Source organism: Natator depressus, chromosome 5, assembly GCF_965152275.1.
Source record: "Natator depressus isolate rNatDep1 chromosome 5, rNatDep2.hap1, whole genome shotgun sequence".
Classification (NCBI taxonomy): Eukaryota; Metazoa; Chordata; order Testudines; family Cheloniidae; genus Natator; species Natator depressus.
The window spans coordinates 96,118,377-96,130,875 of record NC_134238.1 but is presented as its reverse complement, the minus strand read 5'-3'; the positions used below and the strand labels follow the sequence as shown (position 1 = coordinate 96,130,875).

Here is a 12,499-nt window from a genome sequence, read left to right as displayed (position 1 = left end):
AGGCAATCGGTCCTTATTCTACATTTCATCTATTTCATGTATGTGCACCCTTTACAAGATAGTGCAACAAATACATTAATTTAAAAAAGCCTTTCAGCTAAAGAAGGGAATATCTTGAAAAAAGAGTCACCTGACACATCTCTGGTGCTATATGTACCAATAGTACTATCACTAGCCACAAAGTAACCACCTGGGAACCACAATAGAGGCATCAATGCCCAGTCATTCCAGGCTTGGTATTTAACATGGTCTGGGGAAGTGACAGATAAAACATCAAGGTTTAAAAAGGGTTCTGCTTGATTAATTATGGTGAGTACAGCATCCTCACAAAAGAAAGCAACATCATGCAATTACTGGGACAGGAGCATATGATCAGACATGATCAGTCTTACGTCAATGCATAGTCTAATACGCAGACATTTTTCTTTTTGCTGCAGGAAACTAGGACACATCTGAAGAGGAACACGGTGACTCAGCACAAGATGAGAGCACTGACTGGGGTGAAGCACAAACTGTAAGACACAATTCATATTTTGTTGATTATAGAGCCTAGGTTCACTAATGATAATATTGTTTAACGATAATAGTTCCAAATCATTTCAGTTGATAGTTTCCATTTATCTATTAAGGCATAAATAGAGAACTAATGAAGATCAATCTTTTAGTAAACAAATTCTGAGGTGACCTGATATGCACTTTGATAGTGTGTTTCTTAGCCCTTGTGAAGTTTCTGTAACCAAGAGCAGTCATACAGTTGCCCAGCCATAATTAGTAAGATGAGTCCAATGCATTTTTGTGCAGTCAGAGTTAACATTCTGCATATCTCTTGGCTGCCCCTTTTAATAACACTAATAGGGTATTTTCCTCAACCACATTAAAATGGAACATTATGGAATATATACTACCTGTGACAGCCCATGGGAAGCAAGCTCATCAGGAAGGGAACATGGTGGCAGAAAATGACTTCAATTTCCCTGTGCAATGGGGACCATGAGGGAGATAGAATAGTTTAAAAAGTAGGCCATATTATTTGAGAAGGGTGTGGCCATGGAGTGCTCTTATCCAACATCTCCCCCCAGTAACTCCCACCCATCAAGGTCCCCTGGAGCTCTGACAAGATTCAGCATTGTTCCCCCCCCTCCCTTTGCCAGTAAGAACCCTGAGGGCAGCTGGTTGCACTTACTCTCCTTCAGGGCGAATCTTCCTTTGGGGTACATGGCCCATGCAGGTGCAAGGAGATGTAGCTTACACTTACCTGCACCAATGTTTCTGAACCTGTCACACAAACTTTCCTGTGTTTTACTGTGCACCTGGGATCAGAAGAACTTTAGTCTGAACATATGTCTTACTAGTGTGAAGTTAACAGGAGCTAGTGGGTAGTCAATAATTTTGAATATCAGGTTTTTTATTTAAGAGTCAGAATATAGATTTAGGAGCTTGACTTTAAGCTTCTCCTTTTTTAAAAATCATGGGTACTCTGATAATCTGTAGAGCAGAGACAAAATCACTCACCGCTCTCTCACTAAAACATCTGCCAAAAGAGAAATGATAGAGTGGGGAGAATATATAGTAATTAGTGTATTAGAATTGAACAAGTAATTTGCAGTGAGTAATTTGCTCTATGAATTTAGAACCCTTCTCTTCATGAGGAATGTCTGCAAACCGATCATGATTTCCTTTAATTTATTCATCATTCAAATGTATTCATTAAATTATTTTTATCCTGTGGATTAACCATGCTGTACATGTTTGGTACCCAATACTGAAAAGCTGTGCTCTATTGGTTAGTAATGATTGATTGCATAAGCCAACTAGCATTGTTTCTGTTCCCTGATTTGATGACCCGGAGTGCCTGAAGAAGCTAGTGGGGCCTTCAGGGGAAGGCAGACATTCAGGGAAAGGTAGCAGATAAACAGGATTAAGGATTCTTTTCTGTGCCAATCAGGCCATCCCTGAGGCATCATTCTTAGAAAAATTAGACTAGTAGAAGTATTGTCTGGGTGCAGCGTTCAAATCTAGTTTTCTAGCTTCAGTCACACAAAGTAATTCCATATACCTGCACAGTGCTTGCTGCAAAGGACAGTTAGATCCTTGCCTGACTCAGTTGACTGTCTCCATTCCATGAAATCTTGTCCAGTTCCCCTTGCCGCAACCAATCCCATAAATTAGACCACACCCAGTGTAACTACTCTCATGCTTGAGTTTACCTTGCCTGTCTTAACATACATTCCCATGCATTTTATTGTGAGTAAAACTGATCATTCACAGAAAAACAAAAAGGGGAAGTGACTCTGGCTCCATAGTATTCATTTTTCAGTCTGACTGAATATTTGTAGGCAATTATTGTGGAATTCTCTAAATTCTACAATTTATCGAGTCCCTCTCCATGGTAGTTTCTCAGAAATCCATTTCTTATTTTGCTTTTACTATAGAATGGCTCAAATTCTGGTGTTAATGTGGAGTAATTCCATTGATTTCAATGAGATAATAAACCTCATGCTTAAGGGTTTAAGGCAGTCTCTAACTATTAAGCATACTTTGCATAGCAGGTTATTCCACATCTGCCTCCTGTGGAATTCTTGAACCTTTCTCTGAAGCATCTGTATGGACCACTCTCAGAGACAGATATTGAGCTAGATGGACCATGGATCTGATCCAGTCTGGTACTTCATAGATTTTAAGGTCAGAAGAAACAATCATGATCGAGTCTGACCTCCTGCACATTGCAGGCCAGAGAACCTCACCCGCCCACTCCTATAATAGACCCCTAATGTCTGGCTGAGTTACTGAAGTCCTCAAATCATGATTTAAAGACTTCCAGTTAGAGAATTCACCATTTACACTGGTTTAAACTTGCAAATGACCCATGGCCCTTGCTGCAGAGGAAGGTGAAAAATCCCCGGGGCCTCTGCCAATCTGACCAGTGGGAAAATTCCTTCCTGACCTTATATATGGCAATCAGTAGACCCTGAGCATGTGGGCAAGACCCACCAGCCAGACACCTGGGAAAGAATACTCTGTAGTAACTCAGAGTCCTGCCCATCTAGTGTCCCATCACCCACCATCAGAGATATTTGCTGCTAGCAGTTGTGGATCAGCTACATGCCATTGTAGGAAGTTTCATCACACCATCCCCTCCATAAACTTATCAAGCTAAGTCTTGAAGGCAGTCAGGTTTTTTGCCCCCACATCTCCCCTTGGAAGGCTGTTTCAGACCTTAATTCCTCTGATGGTTAAAAACCTTTGTCTAATTTCAGCCTAACTTGTTGATGGCCAGTTTATATCCCTTTGTTCTTGTCTCCTATGTTTAACAGAAACACTCCAATTTACACTGGTGCAAATGAGAAGAATTTGGCTCAAAGCTTTGTTTACTCAGTCCCATCCATCTATGTTCCATCTATCTATGCAACTCATCCTTTGGACCTGCTCATATATCGGATTTCCCCCAATGTGGATTCAAAATATTCGTTCATTTCACTTCCCATCATGTCCACAAACAAGCAATGTTGCAGATGAAAATTTTGGTTGAAGTCTCTACTCTCTATATTAAATTCTTAAATTACTTTGTGAGATCTTACATACACATCTTGAAAACACCAGTCTAGAAAAAGTAATGTATTTTCTTTCCATTCTGACTTTGAGATCTCATGAGAACCCTGGAGTGATGTCAGGAATGGCAAAAATCATTACTATGTTGGATAATGGAGGGTTATTAATAATTTTCCCTCTTGATGCCAGATGACTGTAGTGCTATTAACTCAGATATTAAATTGGGCTTGCACATTTATCTTTGGAAAAAAAAATATCAATAAATGGGCCTGAACCTAAGTAGAAGTGAGAAAAGGTCACTAGCTCAATAAATTTTCATGCCCATTCATCTGAACTAGAAACCCAATCAAACAGGTATTTTAGCTATGCTGTCTAGTGGTACTTAAGAGAGCTAAGAAAAGTTAGATCTCAAGCCCATTTTCTGTCAGGAGTAGTCTATATTTAATCCTCCTCTTCCTCACATGCCCCACAAGAATCTGGTGATGTTTATCAATTGATAAGATTTCTTTGTGGATCAAGAGAGGAAAATTTTGATAAACAAATAAAACCCCTATCAAATAACTTATTTTCACCACTCCACTTTTCCTGACTGAAAATAAGGGAAGAATAATCCAATTATTTCTCCTATTAATTGTTTCTAAAAGCTTTAGGTTAGTGCTGGTTAGGAATTTTCCATCTAAATTTGTTCAGTGGAAAATGCAGTTTCTGCAAAGTCAAAATTTTCTGCAGGATGCATCAAGCATTCAGTCATAATTATCAAGGCGTCTGCTATTATTTAATCATCATCATAATAGCCGATATTGAGCAAAGGCTGGTGCAGCATGAGGCACATAAATTCAAATATTTACTCTTCTTCAGTCATATCATAATGGTGGCTATTTGTCTGTCCTGTCCACAAGTAATATTTGTTTCTGATGAACATGAAAGAGAGCCCTCAACACATTCAACCCATTTCTGGTAGGTAAGTCTTACTAAAGTCAACTCCATACCAACATGTCCAAGGGGTTTGTTTCCTCAAGCTTGCCTGTTTCCAAAGCTTTCCTCTTTGGAAAATTTTGCTACTTTATCTGTGTTCCACCCTCCACCCCCAAAACCCCTGTTGTATTTTGGCTAGCACATACAGTGAACAGGGAAATTTAGGGTATGAAACCTGGTAGTAACGTGCAAAAGCAGCTGTGGTCTCTTCTGCTTTCTAGGTCAGTTTATTATACTGTGGGTGAATCATCTTCGTCGCTGCCCTTTGAGGACTGTTTCATTAGCTGGAATATCAACAGTCAACCCATTCTATTTCCAGGTCTGTTTGTTGGACCTGTATGCCTGTCCAATATTTCATACACCAAGTGATTTATATCTTTCCTTCAAGACTGTGTAACACTTTGACTGACTCCGTTTATGTTGGGCTTCCAGCTTTTTAATTTTTTGTTTCCAGAGCAGTTTATTCATCAAGCCACTGTTTCTTTCTCTGCCAGGCAAAGGCTATAATTCAGCCTCTAAGAACTTTCTTTAGGGCCTCCCACTAAGTTCCCAGAGAACTATCATTCCCAATTTTCAGAGAGCCTGCTTTTACTCTGACAGTGATGTTAAAGTGGGCTTTTCCTTAAAAGGAATGATTTAAATGTCAGGTTTTAGTAAATGGATATTAGGCAGCCTTCAAGCCAGTAGAACTGGCCCATACCTTGAATGAAAAGAGGGGACATTGCAACAATCATGCAGGTCTAACAGGTGGAATTTTCAGGAGGAACCTCTCCTGGAATGGATACTGGGGACTGCTGAGAAGCCAATTTAGTGGCTTCATCTTTTACAGCATTAAATTCAAGCTCCTCATCCTCCCCTTGAAAGCCCTATATAATCTCACCCTAATCCTTAGCTCTGTTCTCATTTGCTGGTCTTGCTTCTTACATTCCTGCAATTTCTCTCACCTTCTTTTTCTCCCACATGGGCTTTTGTACAGCCCCCTACACCTAGACCAGTTCTCCCTCCTGTCCCCTTTTTAGCTGCCAAGTTCTTGTGTTTCAAATCTCTCCATAAACCCTGCTTCATTAGGAAATTATCTTTTTAGCCACACCAGTAACCCCTGCACCCACAGTGTCTTTAGTGGTTTTTTCCATGACTTGCCTTATATCTTAGGATCTGAACCATCAGCTCAGGTGCTAGGTAACCAGGGGATTCTAACAGCTACATTTATTTGGCCCTAATTAGCCTGCCTCTCTTGCCATGCCATACTGCCACATCTGTGGTCAGCAGCAGCCAAGCTAGATCCCCCTCATTATAAAATAAGAGGGGACAGCTTGCAAGGTGTTCTCTGGCAGGGCTGCAGGGACTCTGGAACTCTCTCCCCCATTGGTCTGAAATAGTCTGAATTTGGTGATGTTCAGGCATACTGCAAAAGACAGCTATTTGAGAGGGCTACGGGTATGCTTCCTATAATGAAAAAAGGGTGGAAAGGAGTTTTGAAGGTAGCTGGCTACGTTCCTGTTCAAATGATTACTTGAATGCTGCCGCAATTTTATTGTATTACTAATGGTGTGGCATGGGTATGCCAGCCCAAGCATACAGTGCCATGCCCAGTCTCCTTTAACAAGGTTCATTGTCCACACATAAGCAAATAAAAACATTCCCTTAACTCACCAACTGTCTGAATGGTTCACAGCTGCCCCACCCAGAGTCTTTGGTGATCCTGCATTGAGTCATACAGCTTCCCAGTGGCAGCCAGCTCTGCTACCTCCTTAGCTCCAGGGACCCACCACAGGTGTTGACTTTACACCTCTGTGGTTTCTACTCCCCAAGCACAGCCTGTCCCACTTATTCCTCCCTTTCTTGCCCTCTGACAGGTCTTTATAGCCCCAGGAGTAGCCCTTCCCCCCTTTAATTAGCTCAACCTGGTTACCAACTCTGATACAAGGGAGCTATGCCTGGTCTACTCAGAGAGACTAGCTGTTCTGTGACAGATAAATGGGTGTCTTTTTATTATTTAAATCTAATATATAAAATACATTTGGCAGGGGCTTCAGGAGCAATCAGTTTTCAGTTTTGAAAACAGGCAGCTAGACCACCTCTCCTGTGAACCTTACTCTAAAATGGTGGACACAACTTTTTTTTTTTTTTTGAAGCAGAAAAGAATTTTATTTGTGTAACACTTACAAGGAATCACCAAAAAGGATAAAGCAAAACTATGCAACAAAAGCAAACACAAGGTATAACACAGCAGCCTTCAGGAGGGAGAAGTGTTCAGGCTAGCCTGGGCCCAGAGCGGGGGGGCTTCCTCGACACTCGTGGTCTTCCACCCCCTCGAGTTACCTAGTGCCACGCCCAGTGTCACCGATTATTCCTCTCCTGAGAGTGCCCAACAAGATGGGCACAGCTGTGGGGTGGGCAGTTTGGGGGTGGGGGGGATGTACACCACGTGTGATAGGACCCCTCCTAGATGACAGTAATGATGGTATCCACAGCGACAACGGCTGGGGCTGGGGTCTCCCACTCTTCCCCTCAATCAAAGGGTCAGACGGAGGGAACCAGACGGGGTCACCGAGCAGAGAACCTCGGACAGCACCCACCGCTCCTCGAAGGTGTCAAGGGAGTCGGTGGACGCCGCCCAGAGGAACTCCGCCCGGATACGTGAATGTACTGAGGATCGGAAAATGGCCCTACAATCGCAGGACGCTTCATTAGCCAACCTCCTCTCTCTGGTTTTATAAATGGCTGTTTTAGCTAGGGCTAGGAGGAGGTTAACCAGGAGATCTCGTGATTTTGTGGGGCCACGGATGGGGAGTGTGTAGATAAAAAGGTGAGGGGAAAAGTGTAGCCAAAAGCGTAATAAAATATTTGTAAGGAGCCGGAAAAGGGGCTGCAGCCTGGCACACTCCAAATATACGTGCGCCAGGGTTTCCCTCACACTGCAAAAAGGGCAAGTATCCGGGATGGGGGGGAACCGTTTCAAAAACACGCCTGTGCTCACAGCTCCGGGAAGGAGCCACCAACTAATGTCCCCGACGGGTCTCGGGACCAAGGTGGAATACAGGCTGGCCCACCGGGGTTGCTCACCCTCTAAAGGTGGCAGGAGGTCCCGCCACTTTGTATCGGGGCGGGACACCAGGGTGTGGGTGTGAAGGGTGTGAAGCATGAATGTGTATAGATATTTCCGTGGCGCAATTTGGAAGCTGACCGGCTGCAGTTCATGCAGCCGACTCGCAGTGAAAGGGTGAGGGGTTTGTTGGGATCTACGGGGTAGGGGCCCAGTGGACACAACTTCACAGACCTGCTAAACAACAGATACCAGTGAGAGGGCCTGATCAGCCATTGCCTTTCTCCTGTTGTATACCATTGCCTTCAGTGGAGTTGCACTGGCAAAAACCAGAAATAACACAGTAGTGAATGAGGCCCAGAAAGAAAGGGCTTCTTTAATTGCATCTGCAATACTTGTAAGCATAAGCCCTCATTTATGCATGCACAAACTAAGTAAGTACAAGCCATTATACCTATTTGAACATGCCATTGATAAAGATTGTGCCTGTGGATAGATGGAGTCCATAACATGGTGACCCTTTGAACATTTCATTGAAAGTGTTATACTCTCATGTAGCTCCCAGTTCACCTTCCCCAGGCTCCTGAGACCAGCCTTAGACAGGTTGTAACCACTGCAGTTCTGCTGCAATAGGTGGGGAGGGACAGAATACCAGGAGTCAACTCAGGGGATGTGCCCCCTATGTGCTCACAGAGTGAAGCCTCAAGCAGGGCTTCTAGTGTGACTACAGTTAGGAGCTCTTTAGAGGCAGGGTGGGTTGTGGCTGCAGGATCTACTGCTCTGAACATCCTCCAGTTTAAACCCCTCTCCCTGATGTGGAGAGTGCAGGTACAAAGGCCAGGAAATTGTAGTAGTGCCCACAAAGTGGCTCTACTTCTGCTCTGTACTCTGGAGAGGACTCCTCCAGTACCCAGCTGAGTTACTCAAGCTGCCTGTTGGGGCAGGATTTGGACCTTTATAGATAAGACCTTCCATATATTCTGAAACTCTCCTAAGTTGAATGTTTGTGTCAGACAATTAGACCTGATTGATCTTCTTATGTTACCTGGGCTACAGTACCTTGGTTTGCCTCATTCAGACGTAGCTCAAATACTTTGGACAAACATGTTTAGTCTTTTAGCCTTACTTCATTGCTAAAAGGTGTATCTCTTTACATTGGCAGTGCTTGATAACAACTTCAGCACGATATCAGATTAACTCGGTGTTAGACATGGCTCCGCAGGAAAATATTGTGTATTCCTCTTTGGCTGAATGGCAGGGTTTGCCTTTACATAAACATACACACTCATCTGATCCAAGATGTTTGCAAAGACAGGAGCTTAAAGCCAGTGTGAGATGCCAGCTAGCTGCATACATCCAATTTTCAAATGATATTTAGCCATTGAAAGAGGTCAAGTAGTATCACTCTCCATCTGCAAAATTGGGAACATGTTCAGGTTTCTTTTGTGCTAGAAACTGCCAAACCACAATAAAACCAGATTCAAAATACGGCATAAAGCTCTATCAGTTTTTAAAAGATATGTAGGCCAGGAGAGATACATGCATGTATCTGAGGGCAGATTTCAGCCTCTCCGATAAGGCAGAGAAACAGAGGGCTCTTTTCTTTTTCTTTTCTTAAGGTGAAATTTCAGAAAGGTGGTCACTGCTGGCTTAATTCTGCTCCAGTGGGACTTTTGCCACTGACTTAAGTGGGAGCCAACAATCATAGCTTTATAAAATCCCACCTCAAGACTCCACTTTGCCTTGTGTATCTTAACAAGTCTTTAATTCTTTTTAGTATCCATTTTTCTACTAAGACTATTTTTTCTACAATTTTGTCATCTTTAAATGTTTTGCTTCATTTCCCCCTCCTTCCTTCTTTCTTTCAAGAAGGTTTTCTTTTCTTATTTGGCCTCTATTTTACCATCAGTGGTTTCTCTCTCGCTCTTTCCCCCTCTGTACAATCTCCTTCTACCATTATCACCTACCATTTATATCACTTTTGATTCCCCCTCTACTTTTCTCTCTGCTCAATTTCTCCTGCAGCCCCTTAGTCTTCTGGTGATGGGAGCTGGAATGTGGGTCCTGCTTATTCTCCAAATGTGGGTGGTGATGAGACTGTTCTAGAGCATGAGTGAGTTGATTTGGTGGTATCACCTTCCAAAAAAGGATAATATAGAATCCTGTGTAGAGATGGGCCTGGCAATGAAGACTGGATCCTGACCTTATCTTCCCCAAAGTCCAGGGGAGTTTGTTAGTATCTGGAGAAGGGGCCAGATGTGAAGTTCAGATCTGGGTTTTGGTTGCGCTGACAAATGTATCACAAGGTATGGCTACACTGCAACGTAAGCCCAAAGTTAGCAGAAGTCAGCTTAGCAGACTCTTGGTTCTATAATCTAGGGCAGGGATCGGCAACCTTTGTCATGTGGCCTGTCAGGGAAATCTGCTGGCGGGCAGGGATGGTTTGTTTACCTGCAGCGTCCGCTGGCTGCGGTTCACTGTTCCAGGCCAATAAAGGCTCCAGGAAGCGGTGCGGGCCAAGGGATGTGCTGGCCGCTCCCTCCTGCAGCTCCCATTGGCCTGGAACGGCGAACTGCAGCCAGTGGGAGCTGTGATCAGCTGAATCTTCAGACACTGCAGGTAAACAAACTGTCCCGGCTCACCAGACCCTGACAGGTCGCATGCCAAGGTTGCCTGAGCTAGGCTTCAGCGTCTACACTCACTGGTGAACCCTGGGTCCCAACCTGGGGCTCCAGAATCTACATTGCATTATGCAGGCCCAAGTCCAACCACCCATATCTCAGACGTCCTAGCGCCCTCCCAAAATATGGATGCTATAGCCCTTTGTTTGTGGTTCAGTGTGGGAAAACTTGACAGTCCATCAAACTTGACTGTTGAGAGGACAAAGAAAGTTGCCCTGTGGGATACTTTTGGCAGACTCCAAGAGCAAGAGTCCACACTGCAAAGCAATAGGGCTCAAACTTAGTCTTGGCTTGACTCAAGCTCAGACCATCCACCCCACTGGAATCCTGGTCTGAGCCCTGGGTTAGCGTGATTTGTGTGTAGACAGAAGGGGAGATAGGCTTGAGTCTGAGCTCAGACTCTGGGCTTACACTCTAGTGTAGATACACCCCTAATAAATAAAATCCTCTTCCATTCTGTACTGCACAACAGCCTCTGTATTGTACATATTTTCTGTTTACTAATGTACCATATCCTGGCTAATGGACAGAGTTTATTTGTAGGGCTGTCAATGGGGAGGGAGAGCCAGCGCAACTGCCCTGGGTCTTGACTTCAGCAGGGTCTAGGACCACTAAGCATCTCTGATAGCGGGTCTGAGCTGTTGCAGCACTCTCTGCCTCACAGTGCAACTCCCGGTCTAGCTAGTGGCTGCTGGTGTTGCTGCAGGCGGCCTGCAATGGGAGGGTGTGGGCAGAGGTGCTGTATGATAATATCAGCACACTGTGCCTCCACCACATAGTATGAGGAGCCCTATTGTGTGACAGTAAAAATAGGGGAGAAAGAGGCCGAGAGAAGGAGATGAAGACCAACAAGAGGGATCAGGAAGAAGAGGGGAAAACAGTGGAGAGATGAGGTTAAAGAGAACAGTTGGAGAAAAAAACATTGAGGGGTGTGTGGGTGTGTGTGGGTGTACACAAAGTGGAGAAGAAAAACAGGAGAGAGAGAGAATGCAGGTGTCCCACCCCAAGGGAACCCTCTTCTACTTCTTGTCTGTCTGTCTAGGGGTTTATACCATGTTTATGACTGCAGTCCTTATTTGGGGCAGCTAGCCCCTCCCATTGCATGGCTACACTCTATCTTTAGCATGGCAGCTCAATTAGAGCTAGTTTGAGTAGGTCACCTCAAGTTGCAATTTACATCTCCACTTCTAAGTGTAGACATACCCTTAATGCTGGACTCAGATTATCCTGGTCTCTGTGCACCTATGTATTTATTACAGTTTTCTTCTATAAGTAACTGTCAAAGAATTAGGTAGTTTAGCTTTCCTAGAGCCAACTTAATATATTTCTAATGACTTAAGCACATTTAATTGAGAGTACTGCGTATTCTGTCGCATCCAAAGTGTACTATACAGTGCTCAGTGAAAACTATTGCCATTTTAAATGTCAGTAAAAGAAACAATATTAGATTTGAAGATAGATTTTAATAAGGTTTACATCCAGATTACGTGTGGAGTACTTAACATGATGAACAAATTCAACATTCTCAGCAATGTACCCAGAACAAATCTATGATTTTCCAAAGAGACAGAGAAGAATATTGATTAGATAGTAATTTGTAAGTGCTTTTGCTAACGTCATGATGAAAAATGTAAAGACAGCTTGCCATCTAATATTTAGAATAGCACATTAAATCAAACTGCACAAGCCGTATGTATTGGGAAAAAAAAGACATTTTCATAGCACATATCTTCCATTGAAAAAATAGTCCTTTCTCAATAAGAATTTCAAAATTTGTTAGCTATGTTCCAGGCATTAAAATGTCCCTCTCAGTTAATTACATGTACAATTTCTACATTAATCTCGATCATGTTAATGTAAGCAAATTCCTTGTTTGCAAGTTAATGAATAATTTGGGATGTAAAATTTTTCACAACGCAATTAACCTTTGCAGATTTGCTTAGCATTTGAAGATGCTAAATTCTGCCCTGGAGCAACATTACGAGTTCTTCTGTGGAATTTTGATTGTGACAGTCTTAACTTCTGTATATTCATGAATGCCATATTCTCCCCTAGATAAATGAGAAACAACAATAGCACTCGCTGCAATGCTGATCATATTAGTGATGTCTCAGAATAGATCTGCTGTAGTACTTTACAACTGGCTACATTTTCTTGGCCTCCTTGGAAGTTTTCAGTGTAGCTAGGCTACCGCTGGATGCTATTTTCAACACAAAAGCAATTGCTTCCCAGGAAAAATGTGTCAAAG

At 43.1% G+C, this 12,499-nt stretch overlaps 1 protein-coding gene across 1 annotated transcript in view; it reads right to left on the bottom strand.

The window, feature by feature from the left end:
- Nucleotides 1-11,694: 11,694 nt before the first annotated feature.
- The window catches only part of ALDH1A1 (aldehyde dehydrogenase 1 family member A1), a 49,672-nt gene continuing 48,867 nt past the window's right edge, over nucleotides 11,695-12,499 (bottom strand). The window contains exon 13 of the mRNA XM_074953240.1: nucleotides 11,695-12,302. Within this exon, the coding sequence (XP_074809341.1) occupies nucleotides 12,230-12,302 (73 nt within the window). The 3' untranslated portion in view covers nucleotides 11,695-12,229. The remainder of the gene's footprint in view (nucleotides 12,303-12,499) is intronic.